Here is a 22,516-nt window from a genome sequence, read left to right as displayed (position 1 = left end):
TGATATTCCACCGCAATACAGCAATACTTGGTATTGTTGTATTCCAGTTCGAAGGGTGAGTGAGCCAGTGTAATATTAATAAGTGTAAATTTCATGTGTAATTACATGCACAAGAGACATAAGATCTTAATTCCCAAAGTTGGTGGCACATTGGCGATGTAAGGAATGGTCAATATTTCTTTCAATGTCTATGGGTTGTGACCACTTACCATCTGATGCCCAATTGCCCGTCCGCCCACCTATAACATAAAAAAAATCCAATAATCACCTGATGTCATTCACCCCCGTACATTGTAACTGTAATAAATATTAAACACGCCTTACAACGTAAATGCGCCTCCCAACGTAGGATGTTACGTTTGCGCTTGTAGGGCTCAATTATCCTTTAAGCCTTTCAGCAAAGTATAGATTTATAACAGTACCATTCGATACCATTACGGTGGTAACCAAAAGGGATTGCAAAAAGTTACACCAAAAAACTACATACTCGTAAATCATGGACAAGTAATTGTGGGTGTTTGTCGATACCATAACCGAAGAAGTAAGACAGGAATGGAGACGGGATTGTGCAAATCTACCATCAAAAATATCAATATTTATGTACCATTCAATAACATAAAGCAATGCTATTATTCTAATTACAATAGACATATATCCATTAGTCTCTAAGCCTAAAGCACTGTAAGGTATCTAATTCCCAGTCTAGTTCCAGGATGAAATTACAGACCGAGTGCCTTTTAAACTCAACGCTGAAATTGCTAAGTTGTTTATCCACTAAATTATAGCATTGTATATCACTATGTTAAGCTCTATGCTAAAATATAATAATAATAATATCCTGTGATATTATTCTCACACGGGCATCCTATGGAAACCAGACAACTGATATACTAAATCCATACTTATATAGATAATTACACCCAGACTCGGGAAAAACAGACATGTTCACGCACACAAATGTCTGCCATGGGTGGGAATCGAACCCTTCGGCGTGAAAGGCAAGTATCTACCAACCACGCCAACCGGCCCGTCTAATACTCATTTATTTATAAATGTTGTTTATGGCGGTGGTTAGTTAAACAATTATGTGTGTCAGTGTCTAACTTGCTTGCACGTTTATAAGTATGTCTGTTACGTATAAATTGTAAACTCGGATTAATTACTGAATACAGTTTCCGCCGCATGTGAGGGCTTAGAGCCGTTGCTAGGTACCCTTCAACCTTTTCTGTACTTCTGACACTGCGCATACAAAATCTAATCTTTCGGTTGAGTAGTTAAAGTGTAACAAACAAATAAATAAACTCGTTTCGCAGTTATAATATTAGTTAGGATTTACTTACACAAAAAATGTTTACATTAACTCACTCCTTACAAACGAATTAGAAACATAAATTATTTAAATATTCCCATTATCAAATATGTGTCTGATTGATACTTAGCTGTGACGTCATTTATTGCTAAACAAACAAATACCATTAAATCTTTTAATGTATTTGTCTAAGCACAGTTTGGAAAAACCGGTGTTTAAAAATATGTGATTTAAATATTGTCATCTAAGAATTAGTTACATTAATTAATTAGAATAATTGTAATTAATTCATTGGAATTACCCTGAGTGAGACGGCAATACGATTAGGGTTTTTCTGTTTAACCTTTGTAACTGTATGTTATTTGGGACTAGCTGTGGGCCGTGGTTTTACCCGCGAAGTTTTCGTAATATACATTAAATAAACATCTAAATCCACTTTAAGTTATTTTATTAAGTATATTAAATGTGTCCGAGCATCACGGTAGCATGCGAAAGCGATCCCGTGGCGCTACTCGTTAAGACGGAAAGGTTACCGCTCGTTTTTTAGTAGGTATTCCGATGTTCGGGGCGAACTCGGCGTCTTAGACACCGGCGAGCCCCACATACCTCCCCCCCACTGTTTCCGTGGGGGAAACGCGTAACGTATATTAAATGCACCCCGGATAAACAGACAAAATTAAATATAACAGCAAAACAATGCGCAAGTGCATATCACAGACGTACACTTCAATTTCATTTAATTGTAAGTATGAATTTAGTTAATTCAAGGACTGTTGTCAGATAGAAAAATAAAAGTTGTATATTTAATGAGGTCACGACCTTGAAATCGAAATACAGTTAATATCAAGAAGTCAAATTTATAGGCGGAAATGTTTCGTTATATACTCTTTTCAAAATACATCGTCAACTTCATATCATGATCCTCAGAGCAAGAAATCTAACGAAAATATTTTACTCCACGCACAAAAATTCCTAACGGAAAAGTTTCTATGGAAAATTGTTTAGGCAAAGAAAAGTCACGTTTCAATTCTAATTCGCACGACTTAACGTCGCTAAGATTCGGGGAGGGGTAAAACTTAGCTTAAGAAGGAAAATGTTTTTAATTAAAGTTTCCGATGGCCGAGTTAAAACAAAATTCCACGTGCTTATTTTTTGTTCATAATTCATCTCGTGTTTGACCGTGAAGGAAAATATCTTCAGAAAACCAATCCTCAGCAGCGTGGTGGAGTAAGCTCTTTAAGATGACAGGCTTAAGTCTAGCAGTGGGACATACACAGGCTAGCACTAAAACTTGGCCTGATGTGGGTGATTTTAAACAAATTTTATCATATATGTCGATTAAGATTGTAATTTGTAATCATCAATCACAATTACGGTATAAAGGAAATAATCAGAAAAAATATATGAGTGAGTAAAGTAAATGTCAAAGAGAATCCCCGCGCGCCCTTGCCGAATCAATCAAAGTTATCTGTAATCGTAATCATTAATCTGATAACATTTTTCTCAAGCCGTCTTTAAACTGTGCGTTGCTAGTCAATCAAGATATTCCCTTATATACGTTAAGTTTTAAATATAGCTCGAGGAATTACGCGGATGACGGTCTTTTTCTACCATATTTACTTTAAGCTTATTACATTATGGTTTTATGTACATTATTTTGTCTTCTTAGCTTAATACAATATTTTATTTACAGCACTAAATATGTAAGAAGATTTTGTTAGGATTTATATTCTAGTGGAGCTTTAGTTAAATGTTATGATGTTCTCCTGACTAGTTTCTGCTCCGGCGACCAATCTTATGAGAGATTAGCCAGCTTGCGCAGGATATAGTGATGGATACTCTTATCATCCGATGGAACGGCTATCCGATTTAACCGTTAAGACTTCAGGCACAGGACCAACGGCTTTACGTGCTTTACGAGGCACGGGAGTCACTTTCAGGGTTCTGGATTGTGATTTTGAATCTTTGACGGAAAAACTCAATATTTTTTTATTGGCTCGAGCTGCGGTGCTACCGGCGTTGACTTTAATTAAATATTACAATAATCTATCTTATTTATATTATTTGCAAAAATACACCATTGTTGCAGGTGTCCTGTAAAAAAATCTAGATAAGTTTACGTTATAAGTTTCAGTTACTGTAACGGACAGATGGAATTTACGTCAAAGGTTTTGTAAATAACGTTCAATCATTACCAATAAACGAAGATTTTTCGATATATTAATTTAATTTTTATAATTTTTTTTTTATATATATATATTTGCCGGGAAGGCAAATGACTCTATTCCACCTGATGGTAAGTGGTAGTAGAGTCCAAACGCGACGACGGCCGGTGCAGTCGGGAAGAATGTTCTGTACTAGAAAAATATAAAATATATTTACAATTTTAATTCTAAATATATTTATATGTTGCGGTCACTTATCCTAGAGTTTAGTGTTTCGTGTTAAGAAACAGTTATTTGATATTAAGAGCAATGACATACCTGTGTACAGGTGATTGCACGTTGCGTTGCTTCAATAAAAATCAAACTTTACTTTACTGTACATATAATAAAATAAATGGCATAGGTTATTGTTTGAGATACGATTTATTGTTAAGAAAATATTAAAATAAAATAAACTTAAATAAAATATTAAGTTTGAAAAGTATCTTAAAAAAGGATAATTTTACATTCAAAAGGTGTTTAAAATTATACATTTTTAATATTTGAAGACCACGCGGCTCGTGAGCTCGTGATAGGTATAAAATGTATGTGTTTTTAATGTTTATAATTACTAATTTTAATGATTATTAATTACACTCGTGAAATTTTGACAATCTACTTAAGTGATATGCTTTATTGGTGCATGTATCCTTTAAATGTCATAAATACTGGTGTTAGGGATTTTTGCAAGCTCGTCTGGGTAGGTACCACTCATCAGATATTCTACGCCAAAACAGCGGTACTTGGTATTGTTGTGTTCCGGTTTGAAGGGTGAGTGAGCCAGCGTAATTACAGGCACAAGGGACATAACACCTTAGTTCCCAAGGTAGGTGGTGCACTGGATGTAAGCGATGGTTAACATTAATTACAATGCCAATGTCTATGGGCGTTTGTGAGCACTTACCATCAGGTGGCACCTATGCTCGTCCGCCTACCTCACTATAAATAGTATATATATCAAAAGTGATTTCACGATTGTATTTTGCGATGAGTTCTTAACGAATACATCTAAAGAATCTATTTCAATTACTTACAGTAGTTTCAAAATCGTTGCGTCACTTAAGTTTGAAATACCAGACATTTAACAATTATAAAAAATAATTATTTAATTTTAAATAATGAACTCATTCATAATGAGTAATTAGTTTATGCAGGCTTTTTTCAGTATAATTAAAATTCAGAAACGGTGATAGCTTTACCTTCAATTTATCTTGTGATGATCTAGAGTATGTAAGCAACGTAATGCTTGCTGCAATAATATATAGTTTGAATTCTTTTTACAATTATGATAGTTTTATATATTTATATATTTTAATGACTAAGTTTAGTATATTTATAAGAGTAAGAATATACCTTAGATTTTATATTTATATTATGTTATATAAAAATGCTGACAGGGACATATGGCGCAGGCTCGTGAGGCGAATAACATCTGCGCCTAATAATTTATAGTACTTCATAGCGACCACGACCGCTCTGACAAGAGTGTCACGACGAAGAGGAAGAAGAAGAAGGTATATGCAATGTGATTTTCTAATAACTGTAATATAATATACATTGCAAACGAAATGAAATGAGCGATTCTTATTATGTATACATATAAATATATATTTCATTTATCTCGGAAACGGCTTCATATATTTAGCACCTATATTGTATTTAGATAAAGTTTTCCTCTTAAGTTTAGCTTTACAGGTGTGTTTTCTGAACGATCGCAATTTTTCACACAAGTATACGAAAAAATCCGAGCCAAGCTCGGTCGCCAAGATACATTGCTATTGTACTTAACATAACTGTAATTAATTTCACTTCAAAAGTTCCTGTAACAATTTCGTTGATATTCAAAACGTATTTTCATCCATGATGAACACCATAGATGGTATCATATCAATTAATTGTCAAAGTTATTTATTTGTCTTTATGTCTCATGTGACTCGAATATGCTATAGAAATTATTATTGTTCCACGTGATCATGTTTTATACGATAGCTATTTGTTTTTTCTCCATTTTGATTGGAATGGTCAATAATTTTGGACATTTTTTTAGTTTTCATGGTGAGTTTTCAAAACCATTCTATATAATAATTCATGACGTAATAATCTGATAGTAGAAATGCAAAAAGCTATAGTTTTCTAAATTGCTCTAGTGGCTTGATGTAAGGCCGCAGACCTAGAGGACCTGGGTTCAATTCAGTAAAAAGTTATTAGGTTTTTTTGTCAGGAAATTCTCAGTAGCAGCCCGGAGTCTGGAAGTTGGAAGTGTGTACACTCATGTGTCTCGGAAAGCACGTAAATCCGTTGGTCCTGCGCTTGAACACTTTCCGGTCGTGTCGGATTGCCGTCCCATCTTAATCCATGAGAGTTAGGGAAAAGAGAGTGCACCTGTGTTAGCACACACACTTGTGCACTATAATATCTCCAGCGCAGTTGGCTAATATCTCTAGAGATTGGCCGCCGTGGCCGAAATCGGTTTGGAGGACATTATTATTACTATATATTAATGTTACTTTTGCTAGCTCTATAAATAAATAAAATAATGTGACATTTCTAAAACATGTCGATTTTTGAGACGTGTGATTAAGAGAAGAAAGAACCAAATGTTTCCTGATTTTTCTGGATAAATTACATGACATATAGTATGTGTAATTATTTGGTGGTAGGGCTTTGTGCTCGTCTAGGTAGGTACCACTCATCAGATATTTTGCTGCAAAACAGCAGTATTTAGTATTGTTGTGTTCCGGTTTGAAAGGTCAGTGTAACAGGCACGAGGGACATAACATATAAGTTTCTAAGATTGGTGGCCCATTGACGATGTAAGGGCTAGTTAATATTTCTTACAATGCCCCTCACGTTATCCATTTGCCCGTTTACCTATTCTATAATATATATATATTAAAATAATATGCGCGATTCATAATTTTTCAACAGCTTATAACCGACTAGATTTATTATTAAAAAACGGTCATAATACAAAATTATATTTTCTTTACAACAAACATACATAAGTGATGATACGTCCGTGATCAAGGTTTGACTGGAGAAAGACGACGGAAATCGTTTCAATTCGAATCGAACGCCTTTCTCTTAGTACGCTGTATTTCAAATTGGATCACTTAACGACTATTTCAATAATGGCTAATGTTCGTATCGCCCTTGTATATTAACATTATTTGTGTCGTTTTCCGTAAAAATAAAAGCAAATAATAAATAAGGAAATAAATTATATATTTATTCAATATAAAATTGTTTCCAAAAGCCAAAAATATTGTTGTCCTTGTGCCTATTTGAGATTTAAAGATTTTATATAAATTTATAATTTAATGTCAGGTATAAAGTGCTAATGAAGGCCATTCGCAATATTTAATTTAAAATACAATAAAGTTGTTAATTTGAAAATAATCATTGTTTTTTATTGCTATAATTAAGTTCAATTAGAGTGACCGTGCTATTTGATTTTGTAGGATAATTCTTGCATTAATATTTATATGTAACTACTCATAAATATATATTTATTCATGATTATAGTTAAGAAGTATGATATTGCTTTTTAACTATCAAAAATACTACAAACTCGAGAAGAAATACATCAAATTAATAAGATTATACATTTCTTTTACAAATTGTTTCTTACATTTAGTATTTACGATTTGAAACGTATATAAAGTAAACGCATATAGGTATAACGTATATAATAAATACGATGATATATAAAGTCGAATCATTGAATGAGACGCCATCATTCATCATTGAGTTGTACTTACTAAAGTTACTCCTAAGACGTTGAAATTTAGAGATAAGTAAAACTATTTTGTAAGAACAAATTCATGATTATGAAATGTCAGAAAGTGACAAGCGATATTGACTGTAATAATTATAAAGTTTAAAGGATACACGCATCAAAATAGCGTATCAATATAAGTCAGTTTTCAGTATTTCATGAGTGAGATATTGAGTGAGTTCCTATGGGATAACATTGCTGTTTGCTTTTGTAATGTATGATCCAAATTTGAATCATCTGTATTTATTCGAATCGGAATCGAACCGAGATGGCCCAGTGGTAAGAACGGGTGAATCTTAACCGATGATCGTGGGTTCAAACCCGGGCAAGCACCACTGAATTTTCATGTGCTTAATTTGTGATTATAATTCATCTCGTGCTTTACGGTGAAGGAAAACATCGTGAGGAAACCTGCATGTGTCTAATTTCACTGAAATTCTGCCACATGTGAATTCTACCAACCCGCATTGGAGCAGCGTGGTGGAATAAGCTCCAAACCTTCTCCTCAAAAAGAGGAGAGGAGGCCTTTAGCCCAGCAGTGGGACATTCACAGGCTGTTACGGACGGATTACGGAATCGAACCGATATGATATTAACATATAGCGTTATGTCAAAATAAAATGTAATTGTTAACTTTTATGGCAATATTCGATAATTAAATAAAATAATAGGAAAACAAAGAAACGGCAACGATCACGCTTCGATTCGATTACGATAAAATTTCAATTAAGTAAACAAAGGGACAAAATTTGAAAATAGAAACGTGATATTGAATATTTGCTCTCTTAATTCAAATCGACCACTGAGGATTGTTGCTGACATTTTTTGTATGGTTTTCCTTATGTTGTTGAGGAAACCATGAAATGTGAAATGTTTTATATTAAAAAGTTTTTTAGTTTTAGTTATTTGATTATTATTTAAACTTTATTTTTATTTGAATTTTAATATATATAACATTTGTACAACTTAATTATGTATGATGGAGAGTGTGGTTTTCTATGCTAAAGGAAGTACATAGACTTATAACTAAGAAAAAAAAAATCTTATATTAAATAATAAAATGCTTTAAGTAAAGTAAAGTAACATTGAATGTCCCATCATGGATGCCTCCCCTTGAGAATGAAGCTCATCCACGCTGATCCAATGCGGGTTTATAGATATACATGTAGCAGAATATCAGTGAAATTAGACACATGCAGGTCGAAATGTTTTATTATACCGCTGGAGTACAAGATGAATTATAAAAATCAATATGAAAACCACTCGGCAATTTTGGCTTTATATATTTGTTATGTTTTATTATTTATGGCACTTTTACGAGCTTTTATTTATCTTCTTCTGTTAGTATTAACGAGTATAAAATTATATAATGTGTTTAATCCAGTTTCAAATAAACAATTTAGCTGAAATTTTGCACCTTTTTATTTGTGTTTAAAATACAATAAAATATCTCAATTTTTTTATATTAATTTTAAATTTAGTAATTAAAAATATAAAAATATCCATAGTATGTAATTATAAAAAAATATATAATATCAAAACACATAAATCCATTCACGAGCAGAGCCTACTTGAATTATAATTACGTTTTGATTCTAAATAGTCAACTTAATCTCAAAGTGAACGTAATATTAGCACACCCTGTACAAAATAAATCTTTGCCGACAAAAGGTCATTAGATATAATTCAAGAACTGCTTACTTTCTATTTTGATTAATTCAGTGCAAAATAATATATAAAGGTTGGAGGCAAATCGATTTGAGAGCAATGACCTCGTGTTGACCTTGGAAAGTTAAAATGGATGATCACAGCCTAACGTATTATGTAAGGAATTAATAACATTTATTTCAAGGTGTTAAACGTAGCCTTAGGCATTTATTTTTAAACAATTATTTATATAATAATAATAATATTAATATCCTAGGACATTTTTCACACACGGCCATCTGATCCCAAATAAGCCTGTACAGAGCTTGTGCTATGGAAACCAGACAACTGATATACTACATATACTACTTTTCTTTTGTATATACATACTTATATAGAAAATTACACCCAGACTCAGGACAAACAGACATGTTCATGCACACAAATGTCTGTCCTGGGTGGGAATCGAACCCACAACCTTCGGCGTGAAAAGGCAATTATCTACCAACCACGCCAACCGGCTCGTCGGTATGATTTTGTTTATATGACAAATAATATATATTGGATATGAAAGATTGATTTGAGAGAAAAAAAAATATATTTTATATATATATAAATAATTTTCTTAATTGCAAAGTTAGATTAAGTAAATTGGATCGTCATTGGTCGATGGTTGCTAATGACATAATAGTTGATCAATTAACTTGCAGTTTTAGTTAGATTAATTAATTTGATTTCGATAATTATTGGTGACGGTATAAGGTAATACGCTTTTTGACAGATAAAACCTATGCTAGACGTAAAATAACATTTCGTTTATCGCTTTTTAAAATCAAATAACGATATATTATTTATTTATGTTTTATTAACATAAATTTATTTAATAAATGAAGCAGCAATTAAAATGTTCTATATTATTTTATTAAATGCATTTTTCCAAAAATTTCTTCCAAAATTTTGCGTTAAACAAATCGAAATTTAAATATTTTATACCAGTGCAGATTAAGTTTAAATAAATATCTTGCGATTATAAATATTGACGGGCACATATATAGTAACGCGCGATAACGCGCGATAGTAAATGCGTGGATCGAACTATGTATCAAAATTAAACGACTTCTCTGAATAATTACTAAATTATACAGACAAGTCGTTTAATTTTGTTTTTATCAGTAGCGTGTAGATTAAAAAACGGGAAAAAAAATTTAAGGTCAGGAAATAATAGACACAAAACTGATTTCTAAATTATATCAGTCTTTGATAAAACAAATTGTTCTGAATTATTACAAGACTATCACTTCAAAAGGTCAAAGGCCCCACGGTCAGCTGTCCGTGATATTTTATAATCTGTAAATGATTTTGTAACATTTATAATTTTATTTTAAGTATTATATAATATTATTAACTTTGTGTAATAAATATATTTGTGAATATATCTATTCTTTTCTTTTTATTCAATATTGAAGCATAACATTTATTGATTGTCAAGTTATAAGCTACCACCGGTTCGATTGAAAATATTCTGGCCTGAGAAGAACCTCGAAAGATAGCGGGTTGATTTGTTTTTATGTACATTGTACATTTTAGGTTTTTTTAATGTACGTGTAATTAGATTTTACGTTGTTAAGTTTTATAAGTACAAAATTAAAATAAAAAGAACAAAATACACATTACAAATATAAAGCAAAAACATGCCGTCTAAAATATTGTCCTGTGGCGTTGTAACCAAGACGCCGGCACTATTGCCTCCCTGCACCACTAGCCTCAGCCTTTGGGCTAAATAAGCGCCAGCTTTTGGGACACCAGAAGTGTGGACCAGTTTCTTTTAGACTGCGTGTTTTTGCTTTAAATTTGTAATGTGTATTTTGTTCTTTTTATTTTAATTTTGTATTTATAAAAATGTCTGAACATAAATATTAAATTAAATATATATCTTAGTTTTATAAGCATTTACAATTTTTAATATTAAAACGAAATTGCCCAGAGGTCGTTTAATTCCCAAGGTCTCCTATCTATGAACTCACTAACTGTATAATATTCTATTGCACACAAACGTTCCTTTACATTTCCTTCATTTTTATTTCGACACTTTGACGATTCTGAGATCCTGTTGTAACAACCGAATATATTGCTCGAGAAAATAGTTATTTATTTACAAAAAAAAAAGTGGTCTCAGTTTTACGCACAAATGCGTTTTTTGGATAAATGTATAATATTTAAATATTTATTATATGCATTAAACTGGCCTGACTTTTGATACTATGTACAAAACATTTGTAGTTCGTATTATATAATTAAAATAATTGACAAAGATGTTATACAAATATTGCGTTTAGTTATTGCAATTATTATTATTATACGTAGTTAAGATCCTAAAACGTCGTCGAATATGTGTATAAATAATGTGTATTTTTAATTACTATAATTACATAGGAGAATTCATTAACATTATGTGTGATTTTTCTGGTAAAAAGTGTGGATATAGTATTGGTTGATTTGAATGCAGTTTGATTTATTAATTTGATTTATAAATTTAAGAATATAATAATTTAATTGTAAGTTTAAAAGAATAAATATTGAGTTTTTTGCAGGTTCTTAATGGAACTTTAAATTTAAGAAAGAACTTTTCTTTTTTTAAATAGAATAGGAAGGCGGACGAGCATATGGGCCACCTGATGGTAAGTGGTCACCAACGCTCTTAGACATTGGCATTGTAAGAAATGTCAACCATCGCTTACATATCCAATGCGCCACCAACCTTGGGAACTAAGATTTTATGTCCCTTGTGCCTGTAATTACACTTGCTTAAGTATAGTATATATTGTTAAAAAAAAACTTTGACTGCCTCGTTGGTCTAGTGGCTAGATGTAAGGTCACAGACCCGGATATGCTGGGTACAAATCCCAGGTCGGGCCAATAAAATTTATGGGGGTTTTCTGTCGAAAATTCTCAATAGCAGCCCGGAGTCTGGAAGCTGGAAGTGTGTACACTCCCGTGCCTCGGAAAGCACGTAAAGCCGTTGGTCCTGCGCCTGAACTCTTTCCGGTCGTGTCGGATTGCCGTCCCATCGAATTATGACAGTTAGGGAATAGATGGTGTACCTGTGTTTGCGCATACACTTGTGCCCTATAATATGTCCTGCGCAGTTGGCTAATCTCTCTTGAAAGTAAATCATTTATAACTGTAATAAAATAGAGTACCTGAAGTATTGGAGTTGAGTTTGCTTGCCTGTTTCATAGAAATGAAGACTACTGACCTACATTTTACCAAATTAATTAAAGTTTATGCTTAGATATTCCTCACGTTAGATTTCTGTAAAGTGTTATCGGTAGACTATCTAACTTACGTTAAAAAACTTAAACTTAACATTTTCACATCAAATCAGTAGTCCCTGAGTTTATGGTACGGCTTTGTCCAAGCCCGTTTGGGTGGATACTAAATTCTACCACCAAATAGCAATATTTAGCATTGTTGTGTTTGAGTTTGAAAGGTGCGTGAGCCAGTGTCACAACAGACACGAGGGACATAACCTCATAGTTCACAAGGTTGGTGAAGCATTGGTAATGTAAGCTTTAGTTGATACTTCATACAGTGTCAATTTCTATAAGCGGTCCATTTGGTAATCTGATAATCAATTAAAAAAATTTACAATAAAGTAATCAGGAATGTCCTACAAAAAACATAAAACATGGAGAACCTAGGACATCAGTCAGTCATTACAAGCGCTATTCAATGAAGCCTTGATGTTAATTAGACCATAGCGTTCTCTAAGACCTAACTGAGCGGAAATTTGCAAATCATTATCTTTTATATACATTATAATTTAATAATGTTACCATTATGATTTTTAAGTGTTTTTTTTTTATTACAGTTACATCAAGATGTGTTGTCTTTATTCAAGGTGAGTTTTATTGTGATAGGTTTTATTTAATTTGCTTTTAATTCTGTACTGTACTAGCGCCTTACCCGCGGCTGCGCTCGCGTTATAATTCGGAATTATAAATAGCAATTTCCAAGCGCTTCTTTAAAAAAAATTTATACGCAAGTGCGTATAAAAATCTAACCTTTATCACCTAAGGGGCTAATTTAAAAAAATCCTTCTTTTAGTGCTAACCTACCGTGTAAAGGAAGGCAGGTATCCTTATTATTTGTATTATTATTGGCCGTGATCGAAATGGGTGATAAAACTGAACTCAAATTGTTTATTTCAAATAGTAATTTGGCAGATCAGAGCATTTTAATGGTATATATTTTGTATGAAGATATTTGTGTAATTACTTTGCAAAAGGATAATTGATTTTTAAAGTACGGCTTCTTTCGCTGTGAGCATTTAAAGGTCAATTCAAGTCAAGTGCAACGTTGGAATCCTTTTTAGACGTAACAAGGTTTTGCTTCTATCACGAGCATTGACTTGTCGGCTCTGTATTGTATATATACTGCGGGATTTTAGTAAAAATGTCAATACATATTCCTATAGTATATATATAAACTTTATCAACTAGTTAATCAAGTCAATCGTTTTCAGGGCTAGGAATATGCATTTTTAATAAAATCCCGCAGTCTACACTTGAGTTGCCACAAAGCAGGCTTCGATTAGTTATAAAAAATGATCTTATTAGTAAAGCCTATATTCTGTTACTGAATATATGTCTGACAAAAATGCGTGGATTGCTGAATCTCGTGCAGGAATTAAACGTACAAATTTGGATTTTTGTAAAAAGAGTTTCTTGCTGGTTCTCGGTTGAATCCACATTCCGAAACGGTGGTAACGCTTGACGCTTCAAAAGTACTTGTAAAAGTGTATTTGAATAAAACATGTTTTGATTTGATTTATTATAATCTATATTTATAAAATTCTCAACATTTTTATATATAAGTATAATTATCTACGAATTTGTTTTAGACAGACATAGGTCATGGCAATATGGCAACACTGGTTATCAGTATATAGGATAGGAGAATAAACATTACGATTACATAACATAGTAACAAATTGAACGGATCATATAATATGATGTATTTTTATTATTTTTTATTTCCGTTTTAGTTTTTATATTATTTCTGTTACGTTAGACTTGCATTTCCCGCGTGAAATATATATTTTCCGGTCCACATAACTTATATACTATTAGTATATACAAATTAAATTCTAATCTCAACTTAAACTATGTTAATAACTTATGTTTTTTGTAACATAACAAGTAATATAAGTTATTATAAGTTAGAAGAAGTGGAAAAATGGTCCGAAAAACTTTTTAGTCGCAATCGTAGAATCTGATTCTCGTGTTGTAACCATTGGGTCATCTCGCTAAATGCCTTTAATATTTGAGGAGATAATTCTTTATGAATCGCATTATTGGAATTGGATTTGGATAGAAATGAGAGCAATCGAAGAAGTATATACTTTTAAAAGAAGGACTTATAAATAATATTACATAAAAAATAATTTCATCGAATTGAGAACCTCCTTCATTTTAGGTAGGTTAAAAATATCTCAAAAAAGATTTTTTATTATTATTCCTAGAATATTTTCAAAACCATATAAATCAAGATATAATATTATAACGTGAAAAAAAACACTTCAATTCACATTACGCAACTGTTCCTTAATATTGAATCATTCGCACAGTTTTCAAACGAGACAAAAAAATATCATTAGATTGTGTACATTTTTTTTATATGTAATACTTTATTTCACGATAACAGTAATGTTAATATGTCTATTTGCGAGTTACCAAATTCAAAACAACCGTTTTTTATTTTAGATTACGTCTGTTATGTTCAATTGGTACGGAATAATTTTATATCACGTTTATTTATATAATCTATATTATATATTTAAGCATTTATATATACGGACATTTTTATAAAATACAAAATTAAAATAAAAAGAAAAGTACACATTACAAATTTAAAGCAAAAAGACGCCGTTTAAAAGATTGTCCTGTGGCATTGTACCCAAGACGCTGGCACTATTGCCTCTCTGCACCGCTAGACTCAGCCTTTGGGCTAGATAAGTGCCAGCTCTTGGGTCAAATTTAGGCATTATATATGTTAAAATGGTAGATTTTGAAGGATCATCACAAAGCTAATAATGCAGGCGAAGCCAGCCAACGAGTTCTGCAAGTTTATACTAATATAATACATGAGCAAGTAACTGTGTCAGTCTGTTTCGCCTTCACTGCTAAACCAGAGAACAGAATATGATGAAATTTTGTATGAAGAGTGCTTGTACTTCAAGGAGGAACGAAGGCTACTTTTTATACCCAATACTTGCCCCCTCTCCATAAAACGCGGTTGCAGCCGCGGGCGAAAACTAGTATTTATTTAAAGGGATACGTGAATGGGCTATTGGTGGAAGTGCACCAATAGCCATTAGCACAATAAACAATTCCTTGCAACACCACTAGCTAAGATATTATGCCCTTTGTGGTGATCAAGCGAACTCACCGTCAAAACAAGAATACAGTTACACGAAGTGTTAATGTTTAGCGGCAGGTATTGGTCAGTATTGGTCAGTGGATGATGCGACCAGAGAGGTAAAAAACCCTAAAATTAGGCCTAACAATCATAGTTGTAATATTAAAATTATAAATACATAAACATATGACGTGTAACTATATAAATATGTAAAGGAAAAGCCAGTATACGTAGGTTTTTGTAGCTACAATAAAAAACCCCCGGGAAAATACAGTTTTAATAAAATAAAAAATAAATAGCACAGTTCTTTAGAAAAAAATATCCCAGAAAGGGACTGACTGCTACGTTAAAAAATATGGTGCAATTTATATTGTAATATTATTAGGAACGGTAGCGAAGAGTTCTACACTGTGAACATGGTAATTTTCCGTTTTTTTTTAAAATATACTTTGTTGACATTGCTAGCTTATAAGGCAGATTCCGATGTTCCAGCTTCGAATCCCGGGTCGGGTTAGTGACGGCCACTTTTTCTCTTAAGAATTTGTCGGAGTTAAATTGTTGGCAGTAACAATTTCGTGCCTCGGATAGTAAGTCAAACTATTTTTCTAGTCGTGTTGGATTTCCATTCTATTGGACTATGAGAGTGAGAAAAAAGAGTGCGCCTGTGTTTGCGCACTCACTTATGAACTATATTATAAGTATATATATATCACAGGTATAGTGTCCATTGAGAATAATCGGGACATAATCATCATAGCTTATAGTTTAACTTTCTGGCCTCAGTTATTTTTTTTAATGAAAATCGTCGAAGACATAATCTGAATAAAATGAATGAAGGAATTATTAAACAAAAGATCAATTCTTTGATAAAAACTACAAGAAAAGACAATATTGCATTTTTATTACACCTAATGGTTATTAATATTTATATAACCTTGAATTCAATAGGTTTTTACGCAAAACAATTGTCATACTTCAATAAAATCATTAATTGTTTTATAATGTAACTAAAGGTATTTTCCGAGACTCTGCATTGTAAAATAAATCCTTCAAAATCCGTAATTCCTGCCTTTACCGTTGTCTATGTCGCGGTTTATCTCTATTAAAAATTTCATTACGATAAATTCAGCACTTTAGTTCGGAGAAGGTAACACATATTGACTCGCCTTCTCATTTATAATATAACCAGACATAACCTTGGCATTGTGCTAATTGTCAATCATCTGCCAAATTAAAAATGTCAAATTATTTTGCCTGCGATACCGGCCCTTCGGCCCATATCGGAATACTGCTTGATAAAAAGCTTGAATCCAACCCGAGGTCGTTTCAAGGTTACACGTTACTTATTTTTTCTAATACATTTTTGTGTGAAAGGAAATGTTAGCCAAAATAAATATGTTCCTAAATAATTGGTCTATTTAAGAACATGCAAGTCTTTGTGTGAGACGAAATAAGACTTTTGTGATAAATAAATAAACGTGTCAATTATCTTGTGCTTTTATCCTTCTTTCAGAAGCTATACAGTTTTATGGGTCTAAGATTTCAAGTTGCTTAAAGCCAGACAATGTTTGTATAGATTCATTGTATTTTACGTGAATATCATAAATATTAATTCGCCTTGCATTTTAGAAAAAATCCTTACTTTCTGTTAAATCCAATTAAAACTCTGTATAGATATTTATATATTTTGTATCTATTACATAAGAAAGCAGACGAAGATATGTGTTTTATAGTTCTTTTAAGCTTATAACAACTTCTTTTTAATTTTTAATCAAATTAATATTGTTTTATTTATAATATTTAATAATATAAATATTTTTGTAAATTACATATGTTATATTTGTCGATAAATGTTCGATATGTATACGATAAACATGACGATGTAATCAATTAATAAACTTAATATCATGTACTTAAACTATAAGTCAGAAATTAAATTTTAAAAATTAAACTCACTGTTTTCAATTTTCTTCCCATTTTTGGCTACGATCATGGATCCATTTTCTTTGCACTCGTTCGCTACAAGCTCCTTCATTATCACTTTTTACGTTAAATTCAAAAGTCGAACGCGCGGGTTGTGAGTGTTTCGCGCGCTTTCCAACGTCACTTTGACAGTGCAAATTACAACCGAGTGGCAATGGTACCGGTAATTGGAGCGGGAAACCTGTTCGCTTATGTTACGGTCAAGGCGATCGCGATAAAAATTTATTTAAAAATATACACAATAAGGACAGCATTAAGAGATTATGCGTAATTGTTAGGCTGTATATCTAGCGATTGTTACCACGCGGTGTGTCTTAAAATATAGTGCTTATGTCTGCGGTCGACAGAAAAATGGCACGTATAGAGAATTTTCGTTTATTTATACAAAAGCGTAAGCTGTATAATTTTTGTTGTTTAATATTGTGTAATATTATTGTTATATGAAAAAAAAAAATGATTGAATATTTTTCTAATATGTCATAATTGTCACCGTAATTAGAAGATATATACGTTGGAAAAAATGTTAATTGTTGCGTCATGTTTGTGTTTCTAAACATGAGATAAAAATAGTTTATAATTTTTGAACTATAACACTAGTTCAGGCCGTGATTTATTGCCGAATCATTTTTTACGACTATATTATAGGATATTTAACATCAAAATCATAATTTGTGATTTTAATTCCATTTAAACAACAACAAAAATTCATAATATCCGTCTTTAAGAAGTTGTTTGTTTCATATACTGAAGTATGAAAATAAATAAATAAGTACATATATATAATAATTAAATAAATACAAACTTCGAATAAGTCGCTAGATTGAGTTAAAATTGGAATGGTGCAGTGCCGAAATGCAGTGCGTAGAAATTAATGGATAACTTTAGTGGGCCTCTAATATTTCATATTGCTTAAATAAATCTCAGTGAAATCCCTTCAATGACAAGTGAACAAATTTGTTTGATAGGTACACTGAGAATGTTGAACAAAAATATAACCATGCGATCCTAGTAGTAATTAATTTTATATATTATGTACATTTAAGTTAAAATAATCACGATCACAACAATAATTTGTTGACAAATTTAATTAGTTTTTTTTTTAAATATTCATTTTCTCTTTCCTTTTGTGATTTTTGTAATTTATAATTTATTAATAATATATGTTAGTGTAAGTTTCATCGGCATTATTACCGTAACCGTAACAGCCTGTGAATGTCCCACTGCTGGGCTAAAGGCCTCCTCTCCTCTTTTTGAGGAGAAGGTTTGGAGCTTATTCCACCACGCTGCTCCAATGCGGGTTGGTAGAATTCACATGTGGCAGAATTTCAGTGAAATTAGACACATGCAGGTTTCATCACGATGTTTTCCTTCACCGTAAAGCACGAGATGAATTATAATCACAAATTAAGCACATGAAAATTCAGTGGTGCTTGCCCGGGTTTGAACCCACGATCATCGGTTAAGATTCACGCGTTCTTACCACAGGGCCATCTCGGCATTATTAATGTTATTAATAATATAAATACATATTTCCTTTTAACCCAACATTATTATTACATATTAACATAGAAAAAGAAAAAAGCTACCAATACCTTCTCTAACGATATAAAACTTAAATATAAAATTTAAACAACTCAAAACTGGGTCTAAATAAATACATACACATATCTATAACCTATGGATTAAATTAATTAATAAGATCGGGATGGTTGGCGTTCTATGTGGGAGGCTTTCGTCCAGCAGTGGACAGCGATAAGCTGATAAAATGTAATATATTATTGGAGAGCACTCCAATGAGTTTAAACACGAAGTTGTAAGTTGGTGAGGAGTTGGGTATTTTGCTGATTTCAAATTATCCGGCAGCAGCAGGTCAGGGTTACCATGTTTCGGTGCATTCTTGACATCACATGATACTATTGCTAACATCAACAACAAGTAGAAAAACAAAAAAACGTTTTTGATATGCGATGCTACAAACAAATATACTCGTTTAACTATCCTTCTGCAGTCTTGGTATCGTTTCTTATTACTAAAATAATAAAATCTCAGTTGAATGCTCATGTAATTTTGGTAATATAAAACAAGTTAAAGGCTCAAATTATTATAATAGAACACTAATGTTACTTACTCTTAATGATTTTTTGAAATATAAATTTAACGATTATTATGTAATGATAAGTACTAACAGTTAATTATTCTAAGGGTTATCGCTAATCATAAATAGTGTCAAATATTTTTTATAGGAAGTAAAAATTTGTTATTTAGAAAAAAAATTGATAATACTATCTATTTCATGTACATTACATATATGTGACTATTATTTCATAATATAAATATATTTTTTATAATAATATATATTTAAGTGATTGCCTCCTTGGTCTAGTGGCTTGATGTAAGGCCGCAGACGCGGAGGTCCTGGGTTCAATTCCCAGGTCGGGCCAATAAAAATTTATTGGGCTTTTCTGTCAGAAAATTCTCAGTAGCAGCCCGGAATCTGGAAATTGGAAGTGTGGACACTCCTTTGCCTCGGAAAGCACGTAAAGCCGTTGGTCCTGCGTCTGAACTCTTTCCGGTCATGTCGGATTGCCGTCCAATCGGATTATGAGAGTTAGGGAATAGAGAGTGCACCTGTGTTTACGCACACACTTGTGCACTATAATATCTCCTGCGTAGTTGGCTAATCTCTCTTGAGCTTGGCCACCGTGACCGAAATCGGTCTGGAGGACATTATTATATATTTACGTACCCACATATCAAGTTCCTTAATGTTTAGAAAAGGGTTTTAATGTTATATATATATTATTATTAACGTTATTGATATTTCAGTGTATTTGGCGTCCTTTACAGTTTTCTATTATCACATAGTAAATAATGAGTAGGTTATTAAGAGACGGGATTACCATACATTAGATATTACTATACTTTTATTTCTTTTGGCATCAGATTTATTGCCAACCGCAAGAAGCTAACTATACGTTTGACCAACATGAAAAACAAAACTAAAGATAGTGATGGTATCTATCGGCATCGAGTTGAAACTGGCTACTTTAGTGTTGTCAGTTGAATAAAGGTCTTTGATATATTATCTTTATTTATTTATATTGTAGGGAAACATTCAATTTGTTGACACAAAGCAAAATATTTAAAATGCAAAGATAAAAGCAGTTTCGATATAACCGATATACACCGATAATAAACGATACACAATCGCTAAAATTTAAAAAAAAACAAAACGTACATAAAATTACATAGTAAGTGCGATTAATAAATGTGTTGTAAAAATAACATTTTTATTAATCAAATAATTTTCATTATTTAATGAAAACAGGCTACATTGATATACTTAAGTAAGTAAGTAACTATAATAACAAATTTAAAACAAACTAAAAGATTAAATATTACGATAAAGTACAATAAGTGTCACCCAGGCCTTAATAGAAATAAAAAAAATAAGATACCTAGCAACACTGACCGTTCATTACTTAGTGCTTATATAATAAATATGTTTCCGGTTCCGGTGTTCTATTGAGGACGTTTGTCAGTGCGCTCTAAAATAAATAATATTATACTTATCCAAACGAAACTAAAACTATCTAATTGCGAAAAATACAAAAATAAAAGATATTACAAGAAAAGTTAAATCAAAACCACAGCGTTTTACGTTAAGACTGCAACGAAAAGCAGCGAAAATAACTAAAGTAAGCATAAAATCAATAATCATCAGTCAAATACCAACCTAAAAACCACGAACAAAACTGACAACACCACGGAAGGACTGAATGTTGTCATATAAAATTAAAATCAATGGCATACCTACAGTGCTGCCAACATAACAGATAAACATTACGTTCCCATTCAAGCATTATCCAAGCGTTTTGTTATTGCATCGCAATAATAACTTTAAACATTACAATGTCTGAAGAAATATCAATATCAATGCTCTATGCTATGATTAAAGTAGATATGGAAAAACAAACTACTTTAATAACTGATAAAACACAAAATGCTGTAATGAGCATAGATGATAAGATTAAGCCATTAATAGAAGAAAATAAAAACCTTAAAGCAGAAATAGAGAAACTAAACAGAAAAGTAAATACTCTTGAAATTGCAATCAAAAAGAATAACGTCATAATACATGGATTCCAAGAACCGGATGGTAATTATACCCAATTATTTAAAAATGTTGCGGATTTTTTTCAAAAAATTGATGTTTTAATCGATACTTACGATATAAGCAGGATGTATAGAATTAGTAAACGTACAGAGGGGAAAATAAGACCAATAGTAATCACTCTCACGACGTACAACAAGAAATTGGAGATACTAAAAAATAAACACAAATTGCCAGAGTCGATATATATCACCGAAGATTTCACCAGAGAAACGTTGGAAAAACGCAAAGAATTGCAAAAGGAGGTCCAGCAACAGAGAGAAATGGGAAATTACGTCTACATAAAAAACGATAAAGTTGTAGTGAAACGAAATGAATATAAAAAAAAGAAAAGGATCGTCATATCTGCCTGTAACACAGCAGCATTGGTGTGTGACTGGCAAAACTAAAAATATATTGCCTCTGGCAACACACTACACAAAACTGCAACTTAAACTATATTTCTATTATATGTAAGATACAGATCTATGTTTCCGAGACAAAAAATACATCAAAAGAACATGAATTATAGGAATCGGTTAACCATAAACGAAAAAAGTTAACTTTGGGCTTGCTGCTTAAAAAGCGAATTTTTTTTAGAAAAAATATGTTATAATATAAGAAATGGAAGAAATTTGAGTTATTACATGTAAATCCTCAACCAACCAACCCTGATACTTGAAGAACAGATGAATCTCTACAGGAGTTAAAATACGCCTTATATTGTATATATCGGGATATAATTAGTTTAAGTGAAGCCAGAATAATGAGTGATCAAATCTAGCAGTACGGATACATTTTCTATCACATTGGAAATACACAAAGCTTAAGCGATGTTGATCTTCTTTTTTAAAATGCCACATTAATACTGCGATTATATTCATTTCTAATAAACCCCGATTTGTCAAAGATGTAAACACAATAAAAAAATCAACTTCAATACAAATCATCGAATGATATGAGGAATTTAGCTAAACAACCTGAAGAAAAAGAGAAAGAAAGAGAAATTCAGCCAAACCAGA

General features: G+C 31.9%; 2 protein-coding genes across 2 annotated transcripts in view; both read right to left on the bottom strand.

Annotated features, from left to right (window-relative positions):
- Nucleotides 1–17,678, bottom strand: part of LOC126778548 (GTP cyclohydrolase 1) — a 43,496-nt gene extending 25,818 nt beyond the window's left edge. Inside the window, exon 1 of the mRNA XM_050502214.1 lies at nt 17,315–17,678. Within this exon, the coding sequence (XP_050358171.1) occupies nt 17,315–17,393 (79 nt within the window). The 5' untranslated portion in view covers nt 17,394–17,678. The remainder of the gene's footprint in view (nt 1–17,314) is intronic.
- The window catches only part of LOC126778554 (uncharacterized), a 165,439-nt gene that overhangs the window by 48,814 nt on the left and 94,109 nt on the right, over nt 1–22,516 (bottom strand). The window lies entirely within an intron of this gene.

Source organism: Nymphalis io, chromosome 26 (assembly GCF_905147045.1).
Source record: "Nymphalis io chromosome 26, ilAglIoxx1.1, whole genome shotgun sequence".
Taxonomy (NCBI): Eukaryota; Metazoa; Arthropoda; class Insecta; order Lepidoptera; family Nymphalidae; genus Nymphalis; species Nymphalis io.
Note: the sequence above shows the minus strand (reverse complement) of the source record. Positions and strands in the feature narration are given on the sequence as shown.